Below are 15123 nucleotides of genomic sequence, written 5' to 3' on the forward strand. Positions count from 1 at the left end.
CTTTTAACCGGTTTTATAGTTTTCTTTGTATAGGTCCTTTACCTCTTTGTTAGATTTATTCCCAAATATTTGATTTTTTTTTGTTTCCATAACAAAAGGGATGGTCTTTTTGATTTCTTCTTCTTTCAGATTTATTTGTTTGTGTAGGACGGGCTACTGACTTTTGCTTGTTGATTTTGTATCCTGCCACTTTTACTGAACTGATTGATGAGTTGAATTAGCTTTTCTGTGGAGTTTTTGGGGTTCTCTATGTATAATATCATATCGTCTGCAAATAGTGATAGTTTGACTTCTTCCTTTCCTATTTGGATTCCTTGGATGTCTTTCTCTTGTCTTATTGCCCTGGCTAGGACTTTCCAGTATTATATTGAAAAGCAATGGTGAGAGTGGACATCCTTGTCTTGTTCCAGATCTTAATGGAATTGCTTTCAGCTTTTCACCATTGAGAATGATACTGGCTGTTGGCTTGTCATAGATGGCCTTTATGATGTTGAGGTATGTTCCTTGTATCCCCAGAATTTCAAGGGCTTTTATCATGAATGGGGTGTTGCACTTTGTCGAAAGCTTTCTCAGCATCTATTGATATTATCATATGGTTTTTATATTTCTTTTTGTTGATGTGTTGGATAACGTTGATTGATTTTCAGATGTTAAACCATCCTTGTGCCCCTGGAATGAATCCAACTTGGTCGTGGTGAATTATATGGATACATTGTTGGATTCTGATAGCTAAAATTTTATTGAGGATTTTTGCATCAGTGTTCATTAGGGAGATTGGACTGTAGTTTTCCTTTTTGTGTTGTCCTTTGTTCGGTTTGGTATTAGTGTAATGTTGGCTTCATAAAACGTGTTTGGTATTGTCCTTCCTTCTCAATTTTTTGGAAGAGTTTGTGAAGGATAGGCACTAATTCGTCTCTGAATGTTTGGTAGAATCATTTGTAACTCCATCAGGTCCTGGGCTTTTGTTTTTGGGAGGTTTTTGATTACCATTTCAATTTCGCTAATTGTAATTGGTCTGTTTAGGTGTTTCATTTCTCTTTATCTAGCTTTGGGTGATTGTAGAGTTGTAGGAATTTGTCCATCTCTCTAGATTGTTAACTTGTTTCCATATAACTGTTCATAGTAGTTACTGATGATTCTTTTGATTTCTGCTGTGTCCGTTTGTGATTTCTCCTCTTTCATTGATGATCCTGTTTATTTGTGCTTTCTCCCTTTTTTCCTTTGTGAGCCTGGCTAGGGGTTTGTCTATTTTATTGATTTTTTCAAAAAAACCAGCTCTGGTTTCATTGATCTTTTGGATTGTTTTTTAGTTTCAATTTCATTTATTTCTGCCTTTGGTTTTATATTTTCTTTTCTTCTACTGGTTTTGGGGTTTTTTGTTGTTCTTTTTCTAGATCTTTGAGCTTCGAGATGAGGTTGTTTTTGCGTTCTTTCTTGTTTCTTGATGTGAGCTTCTATTGCTATATATTTCCTCTATTACTGCTTTTGCTGCATCCCATACATTTAGGATATTAGTGTCCTCCTTGTCGTTCAATTCAAAAAATTTTTTAATTTCTTCTTTGATCTCCTCATTAGTCCAATGGTCTTCCAGTAGTGTGGTTTTTAATCTCCATGAGGTAGGAAAGTTCCTTGCCTTCTTTTTATGGTTTATTTCTAGCTTGATGCCTTCATGGTCAGAAAAGATGTTGGTATTCTTTTCAATCTTGGTGTATCTGTTGATGTTGTCTTGTGCCCCAGTATGTGATCGATCCTGGAGAATGATCCGTGTGCGCTTGAGAAAATGTGTACTCCGTTTTTTTGGGATTTTAGTGTTCTATAGATGTTTGTTAAGCCTAATTGCTCTAGGTCCTTATTTAGAGCTTTGGTTTCTACTTATTTTTTTGTCTTGTTGATCTATCCATTGTTGATAGTGGTGTTGTTGAAGTCTCCCACTACATAGGGTTTTCTCTGATGTCTGTTTTCAGAGAGGACAACAGTTGTCTGATATATTTTGGTGCTCCTTCGTTTGGTGAGTATATGTTAATGAGTGTTATTTCTTCTTGAAGTATTGTCCCCTTGATCATAATGTAGTGACCATTGGGGTCTCTTTTTATCTTTTTGAGTTTGAAATCTGTTTTATCTGATATAAGTATAGCTGTTCCTGCTTTCTTTTTTGGTCCATTTGCTTGTAGGATTGTTTTCCATCCTTTAACTTTGAGCCTATTTTTATCTTTTGTAGCTAAATGTGTTTCCTGGAGACAGCAAAAGGTTGGGTTTTGTTTCTTAATCCAGCCTGTGACTCTGTGTCTTTTTATTGAAGAGTTTAGTCCATTTACATTTAGAGTTAATATTGATATGTTAACATCTGTATTTTGCCATTGTGTTTGTCTTCCTTTGATTTTATTTATTTATCTTTTAATAACTTTTTTTTTTTTTTTGCCTTCTTTCATTGTTATTCGTCCCTCTGAGGTTTCTGGTTTAGGACTCCTTGTAGTATTTTTTGGAGTGGGGTTTAGTTGCAATGAAATTCCGGAGTTTCTGTTTGTCTGGGGAAGGTCCATATTCTTTCTTCAAAAAGGAAGGAGAGCTTTGCGGGATAGAGTATTCTTGGTTGGCATCTGTTTTCTTGGAGTCTGTTGACTATGTCCCTCCACTCTCTCCTTGCCCGTAGTGTTTCTTCGAGAGAAGTCTGATGTCAGCCTGATTGCTTTCCTTTGAATGTTATCTGTTTTTCCTCTTGCCAGCTTCATTATTTTTTTTCCTTGTCCTGGATTCTTGGGGAGCTTTACTATTATGTGTCCTTGCTGTATTTTCCTTTCGTCGTGGAAGTTTGGTGTTCTTCTTGCTTCTTGTATATCAATTTTCAGCTCCTTCTTCACATTTGGGAAGTTCTCTTCAATTATCTCTTTGAATATTTTCTCTGTTCCTACATCTCTCTCCTCTCCTTCTGGTATTCCTATAACTCTTATATTTCCTTTCCTCATGGAGTCAGATAGTTCCCGAAGTCTTTCTTCGTTCTTTTTCCTTCGTACTTCTCTTTCCTTTTCTGTTTTGGTTCTTTTTATTTCTGTGTCTTCAAGATTACTTATTCGTTCTTCCATTTCATCTATTCTGCTTTCATTGCTTTTCCCAGAATTCTTTAGTTCTTCCATTAATTCTTTGATCGCCTGCATTTCTTTTACTTCCCTCTTTAGGGACTCAATTTCTTTCTTCTGACCATTGTTTTCCCTCTCTAGGGACTCAATTGCATTCATCTGATCGTTGATTATTTTTCCCTTATCATTGTTTTCCTTTATGACTTCTGTCAGTTTTTTAATCACGGCAATTTTAAATTCTCTTTCTGGAAGGCTCAGAAATTCTTCCAAGTTATTGTCTTTGCAATCTGGGGGCTGGCTTTCTTTTTGTGGTGTGCTTTTTCTCTGGAGAGTTGCTAGGTTGCGTGTGGTTCTTCTCCTCCCTACTGTCTGTTTTCTAATTTGCCGTATGCGTTGGGACACTGTGTTGTTGGGACTGGCCGGCATCTTGGGTGGGCTTCTCTGTTCCCCTCTGGTTCTTCCAGGAGTCATCTGTCAGTTTCAAGCAGCCGGGCGGCCGGGGCTGTGTGCTGGTGCTGGTCTCCTCCTGGGGGGCGGGGCTCTCTTTAATGGCGCCTGGAGCTCACCTCCGTGGCGGATCCTGCAGGGTTCGCCTCAGCTCCCGTTCACGGGGTGTGGTGGCTGCAATAGTTCCTTTCCACTCACAGTCCCGCTTGCTGTGTCCGTTTTTCTTGTTGGCCGTTTTGGTTTGTTGTTTCCCTCCTCTCTGCCGGTCGGAGAGTGCCGCCTCTGTGGGCGGGGGAGGGGAGCAGGGTTCTGCGCTTCCCTCCCTTCTCGTCCTCTTTTATGGCAGCTTTCTTCTTCGGGCAGTTTGCTGGAGTCGTCCGTTTATCTTCCGTGTCCCAGTTCTCACTGGGACCTGCCGCTTTTCCTCCCTATTAACTTTTTTTAATGGGAGATCTTACTCGCAGCGTCTCCTCGCCGCCATGTTGCTCCGCCCTCCTAGTTTTTCTATACTATTAAAATTCTGTACTATAATTATAAGTCCCATAGATGTTTTGACTTAGTTTTATATTTAAATGTGTTTTATGCTTCTCTATGTTATTTCTTTATTAGTGTGTGTTTTGTCTTCATCTCTGTGTTGGTGGGATTTTTTATTATGTACTTTTAACAAGAGAGGCCATTGGGTGATATCTTTCCTGAATTGTACATGTTTGAAAATGTTTCTTATATTAGTCCTTACATGAAAACTTGGCTCTGTTTAAAAGTCTAAGTCACTCTTTTTCCCCTGAGAAAATGTTCTGGCATTTGGATGTTACTGTGGAGAAGTATGCAGTTAACTTGATGTTTTCCAGTTGCCTAATAGGAAAAAAGAATAATTTATTTGATTTTTTGCAGTTTGAATAGTAGTGGCATTAAACAATTTTTGTTATGATTATTGGATATTTGTTGGTGATGATCATGGCATGAGTATTTTGTTCACTCTGAAGTTAAAGCAGGTGTTGGGATTAACATATTCTATTGTAGGGGCTGTTAATGATGACTCCTGGGTCAGAGCTGGCCTACCACCTGTTTCTGCTTGGTTAATAAGTGCAAAATGGATTTACAAAGAATAATTGCAACCAATTAATAAGTAACACTAACTTTGAATCCCAATTAAGTGACATGTTATTCTCCTCAAAACAATTCTGCTTTTCTCATTAATAGCCCCGATTTAGAAAAAAATACTCAGTTCTTTTGATCATACCTTGTTTCATTAATAAAACATTTGGGAAGTGTATCTTCTCTTTTGTTATATTGATGGATACCTGTGTGATAGCTTTGATTTTATCTTTGGACATTTTCTCATAAGAATTTTGTTGGCCTTTACTCTATAGCGACTCCAGAATAATTTGATTGAAGGATGCTTTTGAACCTAGTGGGACCTCCCACTAGATCCATTTCTTCATTGTTTATTTCAAGTGTGGACCCCTTCAGTTCTTGCTGCTGTGAATGAGCCTTCTGTGGCCATTCTTGGCACTCTTTGTGTGCTGACTGGACCCTTTCTGCACTATAAATCTCATCACTAGTTAGACTGTCCTCATTGATACTATAGTTATTGGTTTCATACCTGATGTAGAGATTTCTGTCATTTCTGTAACAGCAAGAACTGCTTTTGCCGTGGTCTGCTTAAATCTGTCTTCTTTGAATTGTTTAGGAATTATTTATTTGACAGTTAAAGCTTTTTCTCTCCTGCATTGATTCTAGGCTAGCATCTTGGCTTAAATTATTTAGTAAAAATGTACTTCCATGAAGCGTATCATTTTCATTTAGGGACTTTCTGTATCTTACTAGATTTCCTAATAATTGGACAGACTCTTTTTCATATTTCAAACCTAATCCCTGTTGTTCTGTTCTATTCTAAGAATGCTGGTAGTATACGGATGTGGCCTTTGTGTGCTTAGTAAGTGATGAAATAAATTTAACAGCTCAGGCTACTGATTCTGGAGATTTCTGTAAATTCTTCTGATGATTTTCTCCAAGAAGATAATCCTAAAGCTTATAACTATCTTTAGTATGGAATTTAAGGTAAATTTAAATTATATACACATATACCACCTATCAATGTAAGAATGGAAAAATATTGTCTTAGAGAGGAAGTTAGCCAATATAGTGACTGCCTTGAGAAGGAGAAGTAGAATAAAGGTTTTAGATATTATACAAGAAATACTCTAAGTTAATGGGGATTTAAAATAAGGCCTAGTGAGAAATTGGAAACTATATATGCAGTTTTGAATAGTAATAGTCATAGTCATCAAATCTTTTATATTGAAAAGACAATGTGAATGTGTTTTTTTACAGCTATTCATAATTTTGTTCAGAAAATATGGAGACATATGTACCCACTGATTTGACACATATAAATGAAGACATAAACCAGGAGGAAATCAACACAAACTCAAGGTAAAATAAGGTACAATAAATTAAAATTTCAACATTACATGAAAATGTAAGTTCTAACTAGTAATGTCATATTCTAACAATGAAAACTGTAAAGTATCATATGAGGATTGAATAAGGGTATTAGAGTTTAGAAAACCTGTTTATGAGGGAGTGGTTCCTGGTAAGATAGGCAAATTAACACTAGCTATTGGCTTTCTTTCCCCACACCAACCTTAAATATGCCCAAAAAGTAAGAGATTGATGGACAGGAGAAACTCACCTGTAACTGAGAAATCCCAGGAAGCAAAAGGTGCTTATTTCTAGCTGTGAACTGTGGCTAGAAAATAGCAAGTCAGAGCAGAAGAGGGCAGCACAGGATAGATGGAGAAAAAGTTGGAGAGAGTCGTGTGGGTTTGTTTTTTTTTTCCTTTTTCACATTTTGGGTGGTGACTGATTTGGTGGTATAGATCACTGAGGGGAAGGTTGAGGCTCTTTTCATATGGTGAGGCAATCATTGCATGTTCTAATGAAGAGGGATCTACTCCTCATTCCAAACCTAAAACTCAAGGATTTAAGTACTTATCTATGAGTTATAAGGCTGGTAAAAGGCAAAACTTCAAAACTGTTTGGAAAAAGCATAAGAGAATTTTCACTTGGAGTGAGAAAAGATTTCTTTTTTTTTTTTTTTTTTTTTTTTTAATATTAAATTTTATTTTTATATTCCCCCATACAATTGCAAACGCCCCATTCTGACCCCAATCCTTCCCCTCCCGCCCCCCACCCCCCAAAAAGTGTCTCTGGTTCATAGTTTTTTGTTGATTTTGATTTTCACTTTCTTATATTCATTTTCCTGGTCCCTTATTTAAGTTTTCTAGATTCCTGCTATGAGTGAGACCATCCGGTATTTTTCTTTTTCTTTTTGGCTTATTTCGCTGAGCATGATCCCTTCCAGCGCCATCCATGTTGCTGCAAATTGCATGTGTTTATCTTTTTTGAATGCTGAGTAATATTCCATGGTATATATGTACCACATCTTCTTGATCCAGTCATCTATTTTTGGGCATTTGGGTTGTTTCCAAAGCTTAGCTATTGTAAACAGTGCTGCTATAAACATAGGAGTGCAGGTGCTCTTTGGAATTGATGTTTCTGTGTCCTTTGGGTAAATACCTAGGAGTGGAATTGCTGGATTATATGGAAGCTCTATGTTTAGTAGGTCCAGAAATCTCCACACAGCTCTCCATAGTGGTTGGACCAGTTTGCACTCCCACCAACAGTGCACAAGAGTTCCTTTTTCTCCACATCCTCGCCAACATTTGTTGTTGCTAGTTTTTTTAATATGTGCCATTCTCACTGGTGTGAGATGGTATCTCATGGTAGTTTTGATTTGCATTTCCCTGATGACAAGTGATGTTGAACATTTTTTCATATGTCTGTTGGCCATTTGCATTTCCTCTTCAGAGAAGTTTCTTTTTAGCTCTTCTGCCCATTTTTTGACTGGATTATTTTCTTTGTTGTTGCTGAGTCTCATCAGCTCTTTGCAGATTTTTGTGATCAGTCCTTTATCATTAGTGTTGGGTGCAAAAATGTTCTCCCAGTTGGTGGGGTTTCTCTTTGTTTTTGTTATTGTCTCTTTTGCTGTGCAGAAGCTCTTTAATTTGATGTAGTCCCAGCTGTTTATCTTTCTCTTCACTATCACTGCTTTGGGTGATGTGTCTGTAAAGATGTCTTTGATGTGCAAATCCCGTAGTGTTTCGCCTATATTTCCTTCTATGTATTTTATGGTTTCAGGTCTTATGTCTAGTTCTTTAATCCATTTTGAGTTGATTTTTGTGTATGGTGTGAGGTAGTGGTCAAGCTTCATTCTTTTGCATGTAGCGACCCAGTTTTCCCAGCACCATTTATTGAACAAACTTTCTTTGCTCCAATGCATAGTCTTTGCTCCTTTGTCAAAGATTAGTTGACCATAAATCTGTGGGTTTATTTCTGGATTTTCTATTCGATTCCATTGGTCTGTATGTCTGTTCTTGTTCCAATACCATGCAGTTTTGATGATTATGGCTTTGTAGTATAGTTTGAAGTCTGGGAGTGTGATGCCTCCTGAAACCGGAGGCGCAGGGACTGCATCCCGCTTCGCCATTTGAGAACAGGGACATTTCTTCAGTAAAAACTGCCTAAAACCAGCAGAAAGCTCCCCAGAAGACAGAGATGGCTCCTGGAAGAGCCAGAGGGGAGCGGAGAAGTTCACCCAAGATGTCAGTCAGTCCGAGCAACACAGTGTCCCAACGCATACGACAAATTAGAAAACAGACAGTAGGGAGTAGAAGAACCACACGCAACCTAAAAACTCCTCAGGAAAGAAGCACACCACAAAAAGAAAACCACTCCCCAGATTGCAACGACAGCAACTTGGAAGAACTTCTGAGCCTTCCAGAAAGAGAATTTAAAATTGCCATGATTAAAAAAGTGATAGATCAGAAGAAGGAAATTGAGTCCCTAAAGAGGGAAGTAAGAGAAATGCAGGAGATCAAAGAATTAATGGAGGAACTAAAGAACTCTGGGAAAAGCAATGAAAGCAGAATAGATGAAATGGAAGAACGAATAAGTAATCTTGAAGACACAGAAAAAAAGAACCAAAACAGAAAAGGAAAGAGAAGTACGAAGGAAAAAGAATGAAGAAAGACTTCGGGAACTATCTGACTCCATGAGGAAAGGAAATATAAGAGTTATAGGAATTCCAGAAGGAGAGGAGAGAGATGTAGGAACAGAGAAAATATTCCAGGAGATAATTGAAGAGAACTTCCCAAATGAGAAGAAGGAGCTGAAAATTGATATACAAGAAGCAAGAAGAACACCAAACTTCCACGACGAAAGGAAAAACACAGCAAGACACATAATAGTAAAGCTCCCAAGAATCCAGGACAAGGAAAAAATAATGAAGCTGACAAGAGGGAAGAAACAGATAACATTCAAAGGAAAACCAATCAGGCTGACATCAGACTTCTCTGAAGAAACACTACGGGCAAGGAGAGAGTGGAGGGACATAGTCAACAGACTCCAAGAAAACAGATGCCAACCAAGAATACTCTATCCCGCAAAGCTCTCTTTCCTCCATGAAGAAAGAATATGGACCTTCCCAGACAAAGAGAAACTCCGGAATTTCATTGCGACTAAACCCCCACTCCAAAAAATACTACAAGGAATCCTAAAGCCAGAACCTCAGAGGGACGAATAACAACGAAAGAAGACCAAAAAAAAAAAAAAAAAAAAGTTATTAAAAGAATAAATAAATAAAATCAAAGGAAAGACAAACATAATGGCAAATACAGATGCTAACATATCAATATTAACTCTAAATGTAAATGGACTAAACTCTTCAATAAAAAGACACAGAGTTGCAGCCTGGATTAAGAAACAAAACCCAACCCTTTGCTGTCTCCAGGAAACACATTTAGCTACAAAAGATAAAAATAGGCTCAAAGTCAAAGGATGGAAAACAATCCTACAAGCAAATGGGCCAAAAAAGAAAGCAGGAACAGCTATACTTATATCAGATAAAACAGACTTCAAACTCAAAAAAATAAAAAGAGACCCCAATGGTCACTACATTATGATTAAGGGGACAATACTTCAAGAAGAAATAACACTCATTAACATATACTCACCAAACGAAAGAGCACCAAAATATATTAGACAACTGTTGTCCTCTCTGAAAACAGACATCAGAGAAAACACATACATAGTGGGAGACTTCAACACACCACTATCAACAATGGATAGATCAACAAGACAAAAAATAAGTAAAGAAACTAAAGCTCTAAATAAGGACCTAGAGCATTTGGGCTTAACAGACATCTAGAGAAAAGATTTCTTAAAACAAGACACAATCCAAACTATACATTTGAGATTCAATTATACAAAGTTAAGAACTTCTGTTTTGTCAAGACTTTATCAAAACACGTTGTGTCCAAACCAGAAGATATTTTCTTTTTATTATTATTATTTTTTTTAATTTTATATATATTTCTTACTTCATTTTTCATCTTTGCACAATGTATTCATTTTCATCTTGGTTGTAGTCCCCATACAATTCCCACCCTCCTCCTTGTTTTGATCCTACTCCCTCCCTCTAGTTTGTCTCTGGTTTATAGTTTCTTGAGTGAGATCATCTGGTATTTATCTTTTTCTTTCCTGGCTTATTTCACTGAGCATGATCCCTTCCAGCTCCATCCATGTTGCTACAAATGGCATGAGTTTATCTTTTTTGATTGCTGAGAATATTCCATTGTGTATATGTACCACATCTTCTTGATCCAGTCATCTATTTTTGGACATTTGGGTTGTTTCCATAGCTTAGCTATTGTAAATAGTGCTGCTATAAACATAGGGGTGCAGGTGCTCTTTGGAATTAATGTTTCTGTGTCCTTTGGGTAAATACCTAGGAGTGGAATTGCTGGTTCATATGGAAGCTCCATCTTTAGCAGGTTGAGGAATCTCCACACAGCTCTCCATAGTGGTTGGACAGTTTGCATTCCCACCAGAAATGTAGGAGAGTTATTTTTTCACCACATCCTCGCCAACATTTGTTGTTGCTTGTTTTTTTTTTTTTTTTTTTTTTTGATATGTGCCATTCTTACTGGTGTATCTCAGTGTGGTTTTGAGTTGCATTTCCTTGATTACAAGTGATGTTGAACATTTTTTCATAAGCCTGTTGGCCATTTGCCTTTCCTCTTTGGCGAAGTTCCTTTTTATCTCTTCTGCCCATTTTTTGACTGGATCATTTACTTTGTTTTTGCTGAGTCTCATAGCTCTTTGTAGATTTTTGTGATCAGTCCTTTATCATTAGTGTTGTGTGCAAAAATTTTCTCTCAGTGGGGGCAGGGTGTTTCTTTGTTTTGGTTACTGTCTCTTTTGCTGTGCAGAAGCTCTTTAATTTGATGTAGTCCCAGCTGTTTATCTTTGTATTCACTATCACTGCTTTGGGTGATGTGTCTTTAAAGATGTTATTGAGGTGTATGTCATGTAGTGTTTTGCCTGTATTTCCTTCTATATATTTTATGCAAACCAGAAGATATTTTCAATACATATAAGATGACAAAAGATAATTATCCAACTTGTTAAAGAACTAAACACGTTAAGTAAATAGTAAAAAAGTCAGCATGCGTGTGTGTGTGCGTGTGCACACACACAAGAAATACAGCACATGGATAGACATTTCAATGATGAGGAAACTATTGAAGGTGTTTATAAAACACAAGGGACTCAAAAGGTCAGTAAAGGAAAAGGATTTAAGAAAACCTAATAAAGCTCTCCATAAACAAATTCAAAGAAGTTATGCTATATTGTGTGATGAAGCGTTTTGTTTAAATACCAGTGGGTATTTTTTCCCAATGAAAAGTATAAATATGGATTGTAGAACCCTGCATTCCTATTGCCTTATAAAAATAAGGTCTATTACACAAGTCAGTTGTAGGCACTGATTTTGGAATCTGTTCTGATGAAAAGGTTTTCCTAACATGTACCAAGTAAACAATTGGCTGATGTTTTATGGAAATATATTTGTTTTAATCCTGATAACAGGTTGTTGTTGCTGCTGTTGGTTTTATAGAGGAATACATTCATATATTAAGTTTCATAAAACTGCATCTTTACCTTGCTCTTTTATTAATTTCATTAGGTAACACTTCTTCATCTTTTAAAATTAGAATGAAGATTTTTTAAGTCCCTTCCAACCTTAAAACTTCAATGATAATACCAGTGGCACTTATTTAGCAGTTAACTAGACTCCTAATATAAATGTTTCATTCCTGATTTTCAAAGTAGCTGTCAAAAATTGCTTTAAAGGATAAATATTACATTGTACAGTACAGAATAAAGATTTAAACTCTTAAGTTGTAGAGAATGTTAACCATAACATCTTATTTTTTGTTATATTAGACTTCCCGAAGATGTCACATCACCAAAGAATCAAGCAGCTAAAACAAGAGAAAAGGAAACATTGAAATATAAAACATTTAGAACATGCTCTGTACCACTGAAATCAGAGAAAACAGAGGAGATTGATCAAGATTATCATGCAGGCATGTAGACTTGTTTTCTTTTATGGCTCAGAGAGAAAGTTTTCATAGCATTGAATCAAGAAAACAAATGAAGTATATTTCAATAGTAGATTCTTCTTTCAAAATACCTGGCTTAGTGTTTTTGCTAATTTCGTTAGTCACAGCAGCAAGCAGTACCATCAGACACCAAGTTTGCCTTTTAAAGGGAACTTAATATAAATAATGATCATAATAATAAAAACAACATTAATGGTATTACCACTACCAAAAATATATTACATTTCCATAGCAATTTACATTTTACATTATTCTTTCAAATCTGTCATCGTGTGTGTGTGTGTGTGTGTGTGTGTGTGTGTGTGTATGGTCGGGGGAAGATATTAAGACCCTAAAGTGAGTGGACATTCTCTCAAGTTTTCAGTGCCTACTGGCTGTTTTGTGACCTCCTTTGTTGCTCTCATCTGCCAAGGTCCTGGGTACTTCTCCACATTCCTCCCTACCCATCACCCAAGCCTATGGAAGCAGAAGTTAACCCAAGTGAGTTTCTGCTGCTCACTGCTTCACCCAACGGGAGCCAGGGGTTCTGGGTTAAGTTGTATATTTCCAGATACCAGACCTGCCTGTTGGACTCTTGAGAACCCCTGTCAGGAATGAAATAAGGACTCCAGACTCCATTAAGAGGGGCTGAGGTTTATTTCAGGGCAAAAGAGCAAGATGCAGAGCTCCAGGGTGTGAGAGGGGCCCCATTTTGCCTTCAAAGGAACTGATTATATTGAGTTGTCATCAAGGAGATCAGGGGCGTGGTCGTGGTTGCCACAGCACAGTGTTCCTCCCTCTGGTGTGTTCTGGGGGTTCCTCTCCTGGTGTCTGCTCAGTTTGTGATCATGCTTCATCATACATCTCATGTGCAGGAAATGGCAGCTAAATCCCACCCAGCAGTGGGGATTTTAACATTATAATGATCTCTCAGTTACTTTCGTCACCTTTTTCTCCCCTGTGCATGCACTTTAATCTGATCTTAACCAGCTTGATTCTGGGGTTTGCTGCTTCCTCCTTTGGTGTCCACAGGGTCCTGATATTCTGCAAAGATAGCTTGGAAATATAATGTTGTGAGAATTGTATAGTTTAAGCAAATAGTTCAACAATGTGGGGGCTCCTGAAACCTCCATGTTCATAACACTAGGCTTCCTTGGGATTCAGGCCTCAGAGTGTGGATAAGTCTGGGGTCCCACAGATGAAATGCCTGTGTCCAAGCCCTTCGACTCTCACACTGAAGCCCACATTTTCTCATCGAGATCTCCTGAACAGTCTTTCTGTTCTCTTGTCTCTTGTCTTGTCCTTGGCACTGTCCCCACTGCACAATTAAAGTGCTTAACATCTTTTGACATTTGATTTCTTGGAACAGGTCTATGATCTCTGATTATACAAATGGGGAATCCTCCTTCTCTCTACTCCTCTTTCTCCTCCTCTGAACTAGGTAATATATGAATTAGCTGAGAATTTATTGGCTTTCATTTATATTCATTTTGATTTGTTGGTAATTTTTGTGTCTTATTCCCTACTGGATTGTAACTCAGTGCCTCACAGTACATAACTAATTGTTAAATGAATGAGACAAATGTTGGGGTGCAAAAGAAATCATTCCTTAGTCCTCTGCATTCCTCTCAGACTGTATGAGTAATCAAAACAGCTTCAGAGGAGTTAGCAAAGGAAAGCCAATGCAAATTCTAAGGAATAATGGAGCACAGCAGGAGTATTTATTCTGTGTTTTGGGGCATGGGGTATCAGGAAAAAAGGGGAGTCCTCACATGACAGACAAGAAGGGGGTGAGATGAGATTATTAGAGAAAACATGTTTACCTGTAAACCTGTAACTGAAGACCCTCAAATTGCATAGTTCTGGGTCATAAAAGGAAGAGCAGTGATCAGTGATTACTTTTTTGGTTAGGAAAGGGGCAGAAGCTCAGGACATGATGATCTCCTATTAGGGAAGGGGGGAGAATTTTGGCAAGAACAGAACTTCTCCCAGCTATAATACAAAACAACCTGCATTATTTAAGTAATGATAACAGATCACCTGAAGCTCACAGGGGCTTGATTAATCTCTAGAGCCCATACCAGGATGACAAGAGGCCTATTCAGGGCCTATTAAGAAAAGTCTCTTTGACCCTTTCTGTCTCACCCCTTTGGGGAAGAGAGGACTGACCCCCAAAAGAACAAGTAAATTTTATTTGCTTCTAAAAGTCTCTATTTTAAAATAATTTCCCTATCCTTCTAGAAGTTGAAAAATCCACCAGTCAGCTATTCTAGAAGAAGTAAGGGAAATAGGTTCTATTTTTTTTTCCTGCTTTTGTAGCTAAACAAGTACAGTTGGATTCAGCTGTCAAATTTGAGTCAAAGGGGTTATGCATTTATTTCACAGGATTCACATTTTAAAGTTTAATAATAAAATAAACTAAAATTCACCTTAGTAAGCACTTATCTGTGCTTTAAATGTGTTAACTAATTTAATCCTTGCCACAACTCTGTGAGGTTCTTTTTTTTTTTATTTACTCTTCTGTTTTCTTTCTCTGTCACATTCCTGGCATCATCTCTCTGGGACTGTCTTCAGAGAACTCCAAATTCTTTGTCTTTGTTTGGTTTCCCCTCCCAGACTTAGCTTTGTTTTTCTTTTTTCTTTTTAAATTATTTTATTTATACATGCAAGAGCTGAGATGTAGCACCAGAGTTTGGGGGTGGGGGGCAGAATGAGAGGATTCACCAGAATCCTCTGACAAGGGTTCACCAGAGTGGGGAGCAGAACAGGTGGATCTACTGAAATATACTGCTGAGGGGAATAGCAGGCAAGACAGGAGAGTTCTGCTGAGCCACTGGGTCAGCTCCCTGGCTGGGGGTCAAACTCATGCTACAGTGGCTCCTGACAGCTTCTTAGTGCTGAGACTTAACCCCTTGAGCCACCAGGGAGCCCCCTCTGTTTTTCTTTTCATCTCTGTGAGCTTCTTATTATAATAATCCTTACTTGAAAACTGAATAAACTAAGGCAGGCAGGTGACTCACAAAGTAACACAGAACTATGAGTGGTAAAAGCGTGTAACTGAGTTTGGAAGCAAAGGGATCTGACTTAGAACCTGT

At 37.7% G+C, this 15123-nt stretch overlaps 1 protein-coding gene across 13 annotated transcripts in view; it reads left to right on the forward strand.

Annotated features, from left to right (window-relative positions):
- DNAH14 (dynein axonemal heavy chain 14) overlaps positions 1–15123 on the forward strand; it is a 276008-nt gene that overhangs the window by 12957 nt on the left and 247928 nt on the right. For 12 of the 13 annotated variants that reach the window (XM_054694831.1, XM_054694834.1, XM_054694835.1 and 9 more), the window contains exons 2-3: positions 5856–5957; positions 11871–12013. In XM_054694831.1, the coding sequence (XP_054550806.1) occupies positions 5881–5957; positions 11871–12013 (220 nt within the window). In that variant the 5' untranslated portion in view covers positions 5856–5880. Of the gene's footprint in view, positions 1–5477; positions 5583–5855; positions 5958–11870; positions 12014–15123 lie in introns of those variants that run through there. The other variant, XM_054694832.1, reaches the window with a different exon arrangement.

This window comes from Talpa occidentalis, unplaced genomic scaffold (assembly GCF_014898055.3).
Source record: "Talpa occidentalis isolate TD23 unplaced genomic scaffold, MPIMG_talOcc4v2.1 talOcc4.14, whole genome shotgun sequence".
Classification (NCBI taxonomy): domain Eukaryota; kingdom Metazoa; phylum Chordata; class Mammalia; order Eulipotyphla; family Talpidae; genus Talpa; species Talpa occidentalis.